General features: G+C 33.5%; 2 protein-coding genes across 2 annotated transcripts; both read right to left on the reverse strand.

The window, feature by feature from the left end:
- Nucleotides 1-917: 917 nt before the first annotated feature.
- LOC123704789 lies at nt 918-5,020 on the reverse strand. The gene is made up of 10 exons (XM_045653290.1): nt 4,846-5,020; nt 4,250-4,335; nt 4,106-4,111; nt 3,803-3,808; nt 3,598-3,698; nt 3,193-3,264; nt 2,760-2,878; nt 2,321-2,391; nt 1,229-1,273; nt 918-940 (listed from the first exon to the last, which is right to left on the reverse strand). Exons 1-9 carry the CDS (start codon nt 4,965-4,967, stop codon nt 1,233-1,235), a joined length of 624 nt encoding a protein of 207 aa, XP_045509246.1. The 5' UTR covers nt 4,968-5,020; the 3' UTR covers nt 918-940; nt 1,229-1,232.
- Nucleotides 5,021-5,915: 895 nt separating this feature from the next.
- On the reverse strand, nt 5,916-15,181 carry LOC123704799. The gene is made up of 13 exons (XM_045653300.1): nt 15,114-15,181; nt 13,262-13,351; nt 12,858-12,896; nt 12,292-12,472; nt 11,913-12,080; nt 11,196-11,350; nt 10,749-10,875; nt 10,575-10,583; nt 8,222-8,349; nt 7,685-7,874; nt 6,962-7,145; nt 6,496-6,507; nt 5,916-6,132 (listed from the first exon to the last, which is right to left on the reverse strand). Exons 1-13 carry the CDS (start codon nt 15,177-15,179, stop codon nt 6,006-6,008), a joined length of 1,476 nt encoding a protein of 491 aa, XP_045509256.1. The 5' UTR covers nt 15,180-15,181; the 3' UTR covers nt 5,916-6,005.
- Nucleotides 15,182-15,960: the final 779 nt, after the last annotated feature.

Here is a 15,960-nt window from a genome sequence, read left to right on the forward strand (position 1 = left end):
TATAATATCATCACGCTAAGACCAACAGAAGCGGAGCCATGCGGGTGAAACCGCGGAGCGCAGCTAGTAAATAACAGTTTTCATAAATAATAATTTAAATAATAAACATTTTCTTTTTACATACGTTTATAAGCTTCACCTGTATCTTTGTATGTATCCGAATATACTTGACTCGATTTTGACCCACTTTTATGACTGACATTTAATTCAAACTTTGTACACAACTTATCAAGGATCGAAGTTACCTAATACAACAATTTCATGAAGTACTTAAAGCGTGTTTTTTAGTTTTTTTTTTTTAAGTATAGTCTATAAAACTTATTATAAATTAAAAATGAGTATTATTATTATCGACTTTCCCAAAAATGAGTAATTAATATTCAAAATTGACCTATTTTTAACCAACTTCAAAAAATTGAGAAGGTTCTCAATTATTGACAAATCGTCGGAATATTTATTTCTTACAACACAATAAATCATAATTTACGCCCATTTTACGCCCAGTTTTTTTTCACAAATAACAAATGTATAATTTCTCCCGCCAAAAGTATTTAAGATTTTTTTTATCAATTTCAGTAATTTATGATATGTTTGTATACGTCATCATTTTTTTCAAACAGAAACCACTGTGCTATATTTAAAAAGATTTCGCTCAACGGTAAACTATTAGCAGATATCTGCTAATTGAATCGAACCTGTTTTGAGATACATTTAAAATAACTGTTTTAACCGACTTTCAAAAACAGGGTTGTATCAATTTGACACTTTATTCAATTTATAATTGCATTAATAATCAAAATAGCACGCCAAAACGGCTGAACCGATTGGCAAAGTGATAGATTTAGCGGAACAGATTATGAAGAAATGGTAGGTAATTGAAATAAAAACAACAAAATTTTCTCGTAAACCATTTATTATAATAATCTCCTAGTATTCTGTCCTGAAATAAAAAAATAACATTAGGTATTATAAATTGTATTTTTAATATCATGTTAAAATTAAATTAATATAATATAACAGATGTAACCTATGTTATAATAAATATATTACAAAAACACCATTTAAAATGGAAGATAACCTACGAGCAAAAAGCATTAGGTACCCATTTTACTAAGAAAAATGTAAGCTTTAAACTTGTGAAAAAATGTTCAAAATCGATCAATTCGTTTTTGAGATTATCCCCGACAAACATACAAACATTTTTAATATTAGTAGTACAGATACCTACTTCTTTAGGCAGCTGCAGCTGCCGTGGTAGCTTCTTCAGTGGCAACTAAAATAATAAATTAGTTTATATTTTATTAACGGTAGTTTATTTTTTAACATGCAATATGTCCAGGAAAAAAAGCAATCCAGTCAACAAATCATTTATATTATAAATGCGAAAGTAACTCTGTCTGTCTGTCTGTTACTCAATCACGCCTTAGCTACTGAACCAATTTGCATGAAATTTGGATACTCGCGAAAGGACATTTTTTACCCCGGGACATAGGATAGGTTTTATCCCGGAAATCCCACGGGAACGGGAACTATGCGGGTTTTTCTTTGATTGCGCGGGCGAAGCCACGGGTGGCAAGTTAGTTGATTATATATCGTTTAAGGTTAAGTCAGAATTTTCAGAAAACTGAGAAAGTACAATCGAATAAAAAAAAATGTTTAAAAACTTCTGAAGCACACAGACGCAACATATTTTATTTTTTATTATTAAAAAATAAATACCTTCACTAACTCCATCTTTAGCTATAATTACAAAACAATGAATTTTAATAAATTAATATTATCAGCTACATTTTTACAAGATTACCTAGTTGAAATGTTTACAATAAAAATCTAAATATTTTAGTTTTTATAAGCATATGTTTTTAATTTTCATTTCATCTACATTTTTAAACTTTTGATTGTTAAAATAAAACGTATAATAAATCATACCCGTGCCTGTGCCGACTGAAAAAAAAAACATTTTATTTTCAATTTCATGAATTCTCTTGTCGCAAAAATGTCAACGATTCCTGCATTCTACGCTTGTACAGATGCATTTTTTTTTTAATTTGAGATTAGGTAAAGCCGGCTACTCACCTGCCGCAAGGGCAATATCGGTTGCGCGTGGTTGGAGCAATTCCGGTTGTTCTCTTAATTGCCCCTGCTTGCCTATACACATCACAATCAAGCAGCCAATTAAGGGTGCAATTCCAATATTGCCCCTGCGGCAGGTAGGTGAGTAGCCCGCTTTATTATATTTATAACAATAATGTCTGAGGGTAGGCTATCGAATTACTAATACATATATCCGCTTTTTCACTTAGATTTTATTAGTGCTAACCTGTAGTATCTGCTACAGCCAGGGTACTAGCTACAGTAGTTGCTTCTTGTACTGTTTCTTCTGTACCATCCCTGAAAAATATGTATTATAAAAATCTATACTTACTAATATTATAAAGCTGAAGAGTTTGTTTGTTTGAACGCGCTAATCTCGGGAACTACTGGTCCGATTTGAAAAATTAACTTTTGGTGTTAGATAGCTCATTTACCGAGGAAGGCTAGGCTATATATATCATCACGCTACGACCAACAGGAGAGGAGCTACGGGGGTGAAACCACGCAGAGCAGCTAATATATTATATACCTACAACAAAAAATCAGTCTTCCAAGAAATGGTGGCCGTAAATGGTAACACTATTTTATGACGATTCAATAGTGCTTCTAGAAGAAGTCTAATTGAATAAATAAATGTTTGATTTTAATACAGTCAGCTGACTAACCGTATCTCCATAATGGTTTTTGTGACGTTCTCCGAGCCAACTGAAAACACAGCTTGATACACCCCTTCATAAGTCGTCGTATATTCTGTTATACTTATGGTTATTTCTGTTGGCGATGCCTGAAATGTTATTATATATATAAGAATAGAAAAAATTCGATCATCAGGCGGGATTCCACCTCGCATATTTTGCCATTTCGGAGCGACCGCGATGACGCGAACGCGAGTTCAATTCACGCATGGCGATCGAATTTTTTCTATTGTTTAAAAATTTTAATATATGGATTTTTTCAAATACTAGATATTTTCAAATAGTAATAAATTTGATAAATTCAATTAAGCTATATTTATATAGATAGCTATTCATCTAAGTTATAAAATAACGTAAAAATTGAAAGCACACAAAGTAGTTTTCACTTTAAAAATATACTTACTGAAAAGAATGCAACAGATCCAATAGAGCTTCGCCGGTAAGCTGTTTCAAGAGGTATACCATTGACAAATACCTAGAATTAACACAAAATATAAGTATAGAAATAAAAAAAAACGACGTGTGGCACTCGGCGACTGCCGCGGTAAAGCTATTGCATGCCTTGCTATGCCTTCAAGCGGGCGGAAAGCTAGTATTTAATAACTAGCTGTGCTCCGCGGTTTTACCCGCAGTGCTCGCTCCTGTTAGTCTTAGCGAGATGATATATTATTAGCCTTCCTCGATAAATGGGCTATCTAACACCGCAAGAATTTTTCAAATCGGACCAGTAGTTCCCGAGATCAGCGCGTTCAAACAAACAAACTCTTCATCTTTATAATATTAGTATAGATTTGAAGAATCTACTTACCTTATCAACAACACATTCACTACAACTATAAGGCACATCCTGCTGGAACTGCTCACCAATTTTTGGTGCTTGCACTGTCACCACTTCTGGGATAGTCACGGCTTAAAAATTATAAAAAAAATGTGTCAAAATATGTTTTAAATCAAAATATTTCAGCTATTTATATTAAAGTGCGTTGTACAAAAAAAATCCAAAGATTACATACCAGGAGCTGCAAATGTTAAAATAAAATTTTATATATACTTGCGGTAATATATTACATTTGAATACTGATTTAAAAATATAATTCACATGATTTATGATATACTAGCTGCTCCGCGCGGTTTCACCCCCGTGGCTCCACTCCTGTTGGTCGTAGCGTGATGATATAATATAGCCTATAATATAACCTTCTTCGATAAATGGCCCAGTAGTTCCCGAGATTAGCGCGTTCAAACAAACAAACTCTTCAGCTTTATAATATTAGTATAGATTACGTAAGTATTAAAATTAAAAGCTCCCAACTTACAGTTATCTGAAAAATATGAATTAATAAATTAATACATTCAATACGAAAAAGCCAAAATTGGAGTTAAATTTCACAACAAAAAAGGCAACAATATCTGGTGAGAGGTCTTGAGATCATTCTAAATGTAAGGAAAAAATAACTTACTGTCAATAACAGCTAATACTTTCTTCAAAAATTTATTTTTAATTTTGAAAAATCCCATGTAGACACACGCGTGGCTATCTTCGAATCTGCGAACATTTTAATAACATTTAAAAAAGAAAATTACTTACATGACGTTATTTTTTTTTACAATTTATGTGATGGAATGAATGGAAATTCATTAATTTACCATTGTAGGTACTGCAGATTATAGAAAGGGGGATTTTATTTAAAAAAATGATGAGTTTGAACTGTTAAACAAGACAAACAGATTTCCTAGCTAAAAAACGTACCTAGTACATAATATTAACTCAATGGCTAAAAATAATTAAAAATATTTAAATAAATATCTAGTACTAGCTGTGATCCGCGGTTTTACCCGCAACGTTTCGCTCCTGTTAGTCTTAGCGAGATGATATATAGCCTATGTCCTTCCTCGATAAATGGGCTAATTAACACCGAAATAATTTTTCAAATCGGACCAGTAATTCCCGAGATTAGCGCGTTCAAACAAACACACTCTTCAGCTTATAATAATAGCTGAAGAGTGTGTTCAGTGATATTAGTATAGATTTTCATTATAAATACTCTTATCTCACCTAGGAAAATTAAAACTGATCATATTAGTAACCCGGATAACGGATACCCTCCCCGCGGATAGCACGCTATCTCCATTGCACAATATATCCGTGACAGAACAATCGTCGCACGTGTAGTTCATCGTCCGGTCAAAATGGCCGCCGACGTCGAATGACGCGGATAAACGACGGGTTTGGATCGCTGCGAATTGAGAAGAAATATATTACAGGATAAAAAAGGACAAAAACCTAAAATAAATATGAAATAGACACTATATTAATCTTAAAAAATATAACGTTGCATTTACACAATATTTGCATTCGTGTGAATAGCTAATTGGCCGGGCTAATTATGAAGAGGGCCCATTTGGCCCTCTTCACAAGGGCAGCGTTGGCCCAACAAATGATCGTCGATGTTTGCCGCCATTACAGCGATTATGAATAAACATCTACAATGACTGCCGGATCATAGACATGTCCCTCTACACTATCGTGATTGCCTCTACTCGTCCAACGCTTTTGTAAAAAGACAAATTGAATTAACAATTGTGAACACAAACTTACTGTGCGACTAACGAATGTGTGATTATTGTTCCCGAAAACACTAGTCATACGAATATTTCGTCGAGCGACGAGGCAATGTTCGAAAATGAATGTATCCATGCAATGTGCGTGGAAATAAATGGAGTTTGCAAAGTTGCAGGCGAACGTTTAATAAAAGTACGTCACTTACCATTATCTGTAAAGAAGCAAATAATATAATTTATATATTTAGGTAATACTCATCGATAATAATATTGAAATTCATAAGTATATGAAAAGTATTACCCGTGTCTGAAATAAAACAAAATAATAACTAGTCAGTTTGATTTCCTTCGTTTGTTTACAATTATTAGTTTACTAGAATATTAATATAAATCTCATCCACCAAAATGCTTACCTTTTTCTGAAATATAAAACAACAATTATTAATAACAAAGCATACTTACTATTTCAAACATTTAAAATTTCTATGGAAATGTGATCTTTTTTCAGAGTTAATCGAAAATAATAGTGATATAGGTACTTGCCAGGCGCTGAAAAATATAAATTTATTATTATTCAGTAAATATACAGAGTTGTTTCCAATCTTTTTCTATTAAACAAGAGTTTCCAATATAAGTAGTTTCTTGATTATCATGTTACTTACTCAAAACACTTAAAACTTTGACTCTTTCCTCAAGCCCTTCGCCATTTTGTATCACAGCGAAGTAATCGCCAAAGTCTTGTGGTTTCATCCCCTCCACTTCTATTTCTAGACTCTGCTTTCTATTTTGTAAAAAAACATATTATATCTATACTTCACTATCATCATCACTACATAGTATAAAACAAAGTCGCTTTCTCTGTCCCAATATGTCCCTTTGTATGCTTAAATCTTTAAAACTACGCAACGGATTTTCATGCGGTTTTTTTTTTAATATATAGATAGAATGAGTCAAGAGGAAGGTTTTAGCACACGTGTCAGAAATGTACGGAAGCGACGCAACATGGTTATTTTTTATATTTTTTTATCTCTGATATTGATATAAGTACGTGCAATGTGCATACTGCATTGTTGCATAGAAAATAATTAAAACTGCTGAACGCTACAAAACTGTCAAAAACTGTTGATTCACTGGCAATACTTACAATTTTCCTTCCCTGTAAAAATTGATTCAATTATACTTAACATTAAAATACATAATATTATACTTATAGGGTGGAAATTTTCACTGGGTACTGAAGGGAAAGTACTTGAAATAGGTACTGGAGATAGCAAATTTAGCAGTAGGGAAGCATTCTTTTATTTTTAAAAAGAGATATAATTATGTAAAGTGTATTTAGAGATATTCGAAAATTCACTTGCCACGACCGTGAATCGAACTTGTTAAAAAATATTAAAGCTTGTTCAATTCGAAGGCAGTTTAGATTTTCACTATCACTACACATAGTATAAATTAAAGTCGCTTTTTCTGTCCCTTTATCCCTATGTCCCAATCTTTAAAACTATACGCAACTGATATTGATGCGGTTTCTTTTAATAGATAGAGATACGTTTCAGACAAAGCGGGCGAAGCCCCGAGCGTTGACAATAATTATAGTTTTTAATACTTACTTATCCCTATACTCCCTCATTCTATACCTAGAACTATCTAAGTTATATATATTCCCGTCTGAAGCCCTTATTATTACATTTAGCAATCTACATCGGTTACATTTGAAGGAAATTGCCGTGGTGTTAGCTCTCTGTCCTTGTAGTAACTCTATGGATCGGTAGGATATAGTTGTCATGCTTCCCACTGAAAATAAGAAATATGCTGAGCTAGCGCGCAAGAGCAACTTTTGTCTCCGCAACTATTTTTGTCTCTCCCATCAACTCTATGGGAAGTTACGTCGCTACGTGCGCGCACTTTCTTACTAGCCCAGAGTTGATGGGAGAGACTAAATAGTTGCGGAGACAAAAGTTGCTCTTGCGCGCTAGCTCTTAGTTAAAAAAAAATGCGTGTGTGCTGAGCACACGTGTCAGAAGTGAAACTTCTTTAGGTACTTTTATGTTAGTAGCATTTTAAAATACTTATCATGTATTATGCTAGTTTGTTTGAACGCGCTAATCTCAGGAACTACTGGTCCGATTTGAGAAATTCTTTTGGCGTTAGATATCCCATTTATCGAGGAAGGCTATAATATCATTACGCTAAGACCAACACGCGGGTGAAACAGCGAAGCGCAGCTAGTATAATTATAAACTGCGTAGTCAAAGGAAATTCCGCGGAAATGCTCACGCCAAAAACAGAATTATTAAGATAATAGATATGTAGATATAAAAGTAAGATCTTACATAAAACAACCAATTTAATATATTTCTCCTTGCCACTCCGCCTAGTACTATTCTGTACGAAATGTGCGTAATATTCCGCATAATCTCTGGATTTCGACCAGGGTGAGAACGTTATGGTTATTGTGACAGACTTCTTGTCTGGCGAGTACTGGGTCGTGTATGACGTGCTGGATATGTCATCGAGGTTTTCCTGTGAAAATATTACGTAGTTATATGATTATATGTAGTGATCTACATAGTAAACAAAGCCTTAAAAACGCAACAGACTTTGATAGGGTTTTTTTAATAGATAGATTAACTCTCGAGGAAGGTTTTAGTCACTACATGTTATAAAGCAAAGTCGCTTTCCGCCGTCTGTGTGTCTGTATGAATCTTTAAACATTATGCAACATATTTTAATGACTTTTTTAACAGATAGAGTGAGTTTTCAAGGAAGGTTTTAGTAAGTATATTATAATTGCTTAGGTTTAATACACAGCGAATGAAGCCGTGGGCAAAAATAATTAAATAAAAACAATAAATAAATAAATTACTTACCAACTGACTATTATGGGGCCGTTTCCTCTTAACGCCTACCAATTGGAACCCGTCCGGAATCGGAACTTTACGTGGGCTCGTGGAATATTCCAGCGATAGAGGAGATACGAATTCTTCAAGACTGTCCTCTAGAAATCGGAAATTTATTGGAAATTATGGAATTTCCTGTCTGTCAATTGATTTTATTACGGAAATGGAATTTCCATCTGGATTATTTTAAATGAATTGTTAATATAAAACTTCATGCTATTTTTATGCAGACTTTTGGCCTAATTCTTATTGGAAGTGCTGAACCGATTTTAATGATACTCTCACTAGGTATGAGAATTAACGCAAATCACCTCCCATTTAACTGCTTTATGTGTGAATTTATAAATCGATATTAAAAAAAGAGAATTACCTGGTATTGCTGTAAAAAGGCTTACTTTTAGAATGAGTTAAAGGTTGCTTTTCCACCAATAATATGTGATTATGTGTAGCGAGGAATGTGTTTGTAAAGAACCAATCATATCGCTTCATTTAGTTTGAAGTTTGAAGCGTGTATGTGATACTATTGGTTATTTACAAACACATTCCTCGCTACACATTCTCGCACATTATTGGTGGAAAAGCAGAGTGTTTTGTCTATCGGAACTTTTTTACTTAATACTTACGTGGTACGATTTCTGATGATGGTATGGAAAAAAACAAAGTTTTAATTGAGATTTAGTATTATTTTAAGATAGAATACAATGTATAAATAAATGTAATAACTATAATAAGGCTTTTTAATTTATATCATTTGTAGTTATTTTTATCGAAACACACATCTATACATATAATAAATCTGTAGAAGGGTCAATTCTGTACATTGAAAATATTGAAAAAATAAATAGCAGGGGGTGTTCCTGGATCGATACCAAACCCAAATATGTGATTAAAAATTTTTTTGTCTGTCAGTCTGTCTGTCCGTCTGTCTGTCTGTCTGTCTGTCTGTATGTGAAGGCATCACGTGAAAACTAACGGTTCGATTTCGATGAAACTTGGTATAATTATACCTTATTATCCTGGGCATAAAATAGGATACTTTTATCCCGGAAAAATACGTAGAAAAAAAATTAATTTTAATTTTTCCGCGCGGACGGAGTCGCGGGCGGAAGCTAGTTTTATAATAAATCGATAATACAACTTACCGTCCTCTGAAATACAATATTTTCAATTATAATGATATTTTTAAATAGTTTTAAAGCATTAAATTCACTTCATAAATACTTATTAATAACTAATTAGAATTACTAAAGTATTAATAAAAATAGTCTTCTTTTAGAGGAGCTTTGCATTTTCAAGTGAAAGTTTAAAAGTGAAAAGTCTTACTTACTTTCATATTCTACAAGTAACAAGTAAAAATGGTTTTAAAAATATTGTAAATTAATACTAATTTTAGTGTAGTGGTGGCTCAGTAGCGGAACCTCGGACTTCAAAATGATAAGTCGGGGGTTCGAGACCAGACAAGCGTGCAGGAAATAACTTGATTTTTAGATTTATCTGTCCCAGCAGTGGGAACGTACTTATATGAACTGATGATGATATTGGTGATACTCATTTGATTAATGAATCTTTGATTTATTTTTAAGTTATGTGTTAGGAAGATGCAAGCGATAAATTGTTGACGTTTTACAAAAAGTTCATATGTGTAATGGTACCTATGAGGAGGAGGAGGTAGGTATAATCTATCTTTCTGCCAAGTTTTACATAGAGGTAGATCTCAGCAGTTATTTTTACGTAACAGAGTTTATAATAATATTTGTAGAATAGCATATAATATTTATTACTTACCATCATGTCCTTTAAAAATAATATTTCAAATTAATTTTGTAAGTATATTATTTTATTATTCTAATCGGAAATTTAACGCAGCGCCATCTAGTACCAAACTAAGCGAAACTTATACTTATGGGAAACTACTAAATAAAGTAGGTACATTTGGTGTCAGAATATTCATCATATTAGGTACATTATACCTAATTATACAATGTCCATTAGCTACATTATTGTGTAAAATGCTATGTATCATAAACAATTCGAACCCAGTAAGTAATCACAAATTTTCTAAAATTTTACTAGCTATGTACTTAGCTACTTTGTCTTATCCATAACATTAAAAAATAGAATAAAAATAAGTACTCACTTTCAACTAGAATTTTAAACAATATTTTATTAAATGGTACCTAATTAATCATCATCATTGTAATATAAAATTTGACAGCGCCAGACTCTTTCCATGGATCATAACTTTCGCCAGACGCTTTAATAGGGACCTTTTAATAGGAAAAATTAAGAATTATTCACAAAAGAATATGATGTAGGCTCTCACCATAATTATCTGAAACAGAAAATTACATTGTTATTATTTTCATAATAATCAAAGTCGGCAAAATATTCTTTTCATATATTTTATTGCACACGTTTTATTTATTTATATTTAACTGCAATCATGTCAAAAAGTCGATCATTTTCTTAGTTGGATTAAACTTAAATATGTACTTACGCCACAGTTCACTAGCAAGCAACGCCTGGTCGGGAGATGGTAGGCTGTAAATGTAGCCTATTTGACACGGATTCCAATGGTCACACACTTCTCTGTCTGGATCCAGTTCTGTGACGAATTTGTACGTCTGTGAACGTTTTAACAAGTTAAATACAGAATAATTCTTAAGTTCTGAGAACTAAAGAGAAAGCTTAATTACCTCGTAAAAAGTTGAAATTAAAAGATTGAAATTAGTACGGTAAGTGCAAATTCTGAGTTAAGACACAGGTCCAAACATTGCAGGTAAGACCAAACTGAAAAATATCACTGCATGATTTGCATCATGATTTCATTTGTTGTTTTCGAGACCTTATTTCTATTCTATTTCTATTATGTGTACCTGTCCTTAACATTTTTTTTTTGTAATTTTATGTCTGTTACTAAAATCTGACTTATAGATAAACTTACTCTATCCGGATAATATCTATAATGAACCACGACATCATCCGTGTCTTCTAAGGCACATTTCTGACTGGTGTAGTTGAGTGACGTTCTTTCGATGGGAGCACAGCCGATAACCGTGGACCCGTTGCGGGGTAAATCGGGCCCTTCTATCTTGTGCCCTGGAATTATTTATCTATACTAATATCACAGTATTACAATATTATTTCCTATAGATATTGTAATTACAATGTTATTTCCTATAGATATTGTAATACTGTGCTAATATTATAAAAAGAGGAAAGGTTTCTAATTATGTATGTATGTATGTATGGTTTTCACGCATAATCTACTGGACCGATTTTGATGAAATTTGGCATAGACAATCTTTAGATCCTGAGAAAGAACATTACCTTTTATTGCGAAATATGTACCACGGGCGAAGCCGGGGCGGACCGCTAGTGTGTTACAAAGTAGTTTCTTTATTTCACAAATCAATAGTTTTGTACAAAAACAGTATGTTAAATAGTAATGAAGTGGAAAGGAACACTACGACATAAATGTATAGAAAAAAATGTGTTCCTATAATTAAAATTTAATACTGTGTTGTCATTTGATTTCAGGTTCCAATTCAATTCTCTCACGGTTACAGAAGAAGTACTTAATTTCAGTGACATAGAGCTACTACAGGCAATGCTCTAAATAAAATTTTTAAAAAGACGAAGTTGTCTTTCTTTAACTCACGATTGCAAAAGAAGTACTTAGTTTCAGCGACATAAAGCTCTTTATCCTCTGCGCTCAAACACGAGTCGTACATCACTTGGCTTGGTTCTATGTCGTCTTCGCACATCAGAATGCCGGAACCGTCTGGTTCTTTTGGCGCGCGGTTCGATGGACAGCGGTATAGTAGACCTGGTGAAAATGATTGATTTAATAAAAGTGTGTAGTAGAGATATGATAGAAATGTTCCATAGCGGTAAAAAGTAGATTATAACACTCTCTTGCCTTCCAGAAACAAGATAAATACCATCAAATCGCGCCGTTCCGACGTACAGCTACAAAGATACTTTCGCATTTATTAGAATTAAATCATTCTAACTTAAAAATATCGAACAGAACTTACCCTTCCTAATAATAAGTGGTGGTTTATTCCTAATTTCTGCGATGGTAACACCTTTCTCTCCGTTTTGTATTGCCGTCATTATCCGTTTATACAACGTAGTTCTACGCTCTTGTTCCGCAATTATATACGGCAATAGTTCTTCAGAAAGAACGTCTACTTTTTTCTTAGATTCTGCATTTATCTGTGCAAGTAAAGATTAATTAATTGCGCTCCATCTTAGGCCACACCTCAGCTTACCATCAGGTGAGATCGTGGTCAAGTGCTTCCATATCATACAATAAAAAAAAATAGTATTGAAGAAGAGATGAATTGTAGTAGATAAAAGGTTCAGGCACTAGTATATAAAATTTATATTGAATACTCAAGCCTACGGTCCCTTGAAGCTGTGAAATAATGCCGATCAAACTTACTTATAAGCCAACGAAATCAAAAGATACAGCCGTACGGTACAAATTTTCGCAAATTTCGAAATTCGCAAGAGAATCTAAACCTACAGGGTACTCCCTGTGAATAGAGTCTTGGAATTTTGTACACAAAATAGGAAATTCTATAAGCACATAACTTACTCTATCGGCATCTTTGTTGAACTTTATACCCGTTCCATCCTGAAAAACAAAATCCATACTAATATTATAAATGCGAAAGTAACTCTGTCTGTCTGTCTGTTACTCAATCACGCCTAAACTACTTAACCAATTTTCATGAAATTTGGTATGGAGATATTTTGATACCCGAGAAAGGACATAGGCTACTTTTTATCCCGGGGAAAATGACGCAATCCCGGAAATCCCACGGGAACGGGAACTATGCGGGTTTTTCTTTGACTGCGCGGGCGAAGCCGCGGGCGGAAACCTAGTTTATGATAAACATGAAAAGGTTTCTGCAGATAAATAATATGGTAAAAAAGAAAATATTATGGTATAAAAATAAAATTCCAAGCATTTCTTTCTATTATTTATTTTTTACTTACCACGGCCTGTCTCCTCACGATGTTAGCGAGGTATCTCCCACGACGGGTTGCTGGCAGCAACACACTACCGGGTATAACTTCATCCCCGGACTGTAGAATAATTTCATTGTTATAATTTTTATACTATAACGGATCATGAGTATCTAATATTATTCATATGTAACTAAGTACGTATATACTAATTACCATATTGTATATATGTTTAACTACTTATTGAGGTCAGTGGGTCATAAAGGAAACATAATTTAAATCAATGTAATACTATAGGGAATCCAACACAACTATGTGGTCATGATTATTACGATTTATTAGCCCTACGGTATTGCATATATTTTAAAGTGTAGCAACACGTTAATTCAACGTTGTTACAAAAACAATATTGCATACGTAGACAGATTGCATACGCCGTATTTAGAAAGAAAGCTGGAACTTTTCGGCACCGTTCAGCGCTTATCGGCGCGACGTGTTCATATATTTTCCTGCGCGGGTTACCAGCGCTGACAATATACAGGGTGTCCCACTATTGGTATACTTACTAAGCACGAAGGGACTTGTAGTTTTGCATACACTGATCACGTAAAAAATACTTCTACAACAAAATTACGTCTAAATTTTTTTGCTAAATTTTTCCTGAAAATCCATGTTTACTTCTCTAGCTTCGCGCAGCCGGCATATATAACGCTCGCTAATGTGAACATTTTGTCTATGAAAACATAATCTTAAACGATAGCTCACGTGCTGCTGGCAAAGTTGGGCGGGTTGCTTGTTATGGGTGTACACATAAAGTTTTAAGAATTCATCTATTTGAAAAAAAATGCATCTGGAATTTTATAATTATTTTTTACGTACTCAGCGTATGCAAAACTATAACCTACTTTGAGCTTAGTATACCAACAGTGGGACAGTTTCCAGCTTTCTTTATGCATACGCCCTAAGATGCTACACGTAAAAGCGTAGGATACTGGAATTACGTTGGATGTTATTCCTGATAAATTATTGTAAGATAATGAGAATGAAATTGTTTTTTCACAAACGTGATTTACCAACAATATATTCCATAAAAATATATTTCTTAACATAGCACTTTAATGATCAAATATATTTTATTTAAATTGTGACGCTGCAGCGCTCCTTTGAAACATGCACACATTGAAATTTTCCATTATAAATGATTTACCATCAAATTAATTTTAAAACTATGTTTAATCTTATTTATATAGATATTATAAAGGCGAAAGTTTGTAAGTATGGATGGATATTTGTTACTCTTTCACGTAAAAATTACTGAACCGATTCAAATGAAATTTAGCACACATATAGAGGGTAACTTGGATTAACACATAAGATAGTTTTTATCCCGGAAATCCCACGGGAACGGGAACTATGCGGGTTTTCCTTTGCAAACGCGGGCGAAGCCGCGGGCGGAAATCTAATATTTGTATAATCTTTATTACAACGCTCTAGCAGTTCCTCAGGGCACGTAATACCCCTGCAACCTGCAAGTGTTTGCAATCGCACAATTCGTAAATCGTAAATAGCTCGACCAATTTTCATGAAATTTTCGGTATTTTGCCACCGCTTATAGCAGGGAATTAATGACCAGTTATAACATTTTTCAAGTCATATAGCATTCCTATAACTATTTTAATTTATACTAATAATAAAGCTGAAGAGTTTGTTTGTTTGAACGCGCTAATCTCGAGAACTACTGGTCCGATTTAAAAAATTCTTTCTGTGTTAGATAGCCCATTTATCGAGGAAGGCTATAGGCTAATATACCATCACGTTACGAGCAACAGAAGTGAAGCTACGGGGGTGAAACCGCGCGGAGCCGCTAGTTTCTTATACTTACCGGTGGATAACCGCAATAAACAGTGAAATAATTTAAACCAAACAAAATCACAAAAGTAACTAACATTGTTAAAACTCTATTCAAGACTGACTAAATTAAAACCCGGCCAATTATTTTTTAAAACCAATTAGAAAATATTTTATGTTGTTGCTGCAGTACGAGATTGCCAATTAGGGTACCTAATAATATCGAAAGGAGTAGGTACCTACTATAAGAACCCAGCTCAACTAATATATTTTATAGTAACACTAGCTTACCGCCCGCGGTAGTGATTAGTGATTTGTATACGTAGTACATATACATATTATTATTAGTACCTATGTGGTAACATGTTTCAAAATCTGAATAATTATGACTCGAAAATCATAGATTTTTTCTTAAAAGAATTGAAGTCCCGTGTCCCCTAGTGGGGTAAGGGGCAGATGCATTATGCATACATCTGTTTCACTGATCGATTTTCTTTAGAGACAAGTAGGTGATCAGCCTTCTGTGTCCTGTCAGACCGAGATATTTTATTTTCTTCGTCTCCACCGGGAATCGAACCCTTACGCTTACGCGTCAACCACTGTACCAAGGAGGTTATTCCATTTTTAGTTGTTACTTTCTTATAATAGGTAGGACTATCCATAGAAATAAAAAAAACTATTTCCACATATATTCTTTATTCATAAAAAGATAGATTAAAGCTATACAATATACATTATAATTAAATTTAGGGCTGATTTCTCAATCCTTGGTTAAAACTTATTCATCGAATAACGTATTAAACTACCATTTCAAAATGTATTCTAATTGTCCGTATTTGACAGTTTACAGGTGACATTTTAAAATTGTCGTGTAATACTTT

The sequence above is a fragment of the Colias croceus genome, chromosome 30, assembly GCF_905220415.1.
Source record: "Colias croceus chromosome 30, ilColCroc2.1".
NCBI lineage: Eukaryota > Metazoa > Arthropoda > Insecta > Lepidoptera > Pieridae > Colias > Colias croceus.

Bases quoted from the DNA above. Each gene is read 5' to 3' on its own strand.
- LOC123704789 (XM_045653290.1), bottom strand. From the start codon at position 4,967: ATGAACTACACGTGCGACGATTGTTCTGTCACGGATATATTGTGCAAT. The intron at 2,879-3,192 runs GTAAGTATATTT...ATAACATTTCAG, and splicing joins GATCTGTTGCATTCTTTTCA to GCATCGCCAACAGAAATAAC. The intron at 1,274-2,320 runs GTTAGCACTAAT...TTATTATTTTAG, and splicing joins GGCTGTAGCAGATACTACAG to TTGCCACTGAAGAAGCTACC.
- LOC123704799 (XM_045653300.1), bottom strand. From the start codon at position 15,179: ATGTTAGTTACTTTTGTGATTTTGTTTGGTTTAAATTATTTCACTGTT. The intron at 12,473-12,857 runs GTAAGTTATGTG...TTACTTGCACAG, and splicing joins TCAACAAAGATGCCGATAGA to ATAAATGCAGAATCTAAGAA. The intron at 10,876-11,195 runs GTAAGTTTATCT...AAACGTTCACAG, and splicing joins ATAGATATTATCCGGATAGA to ACGTACAAATTCGTCACAGA.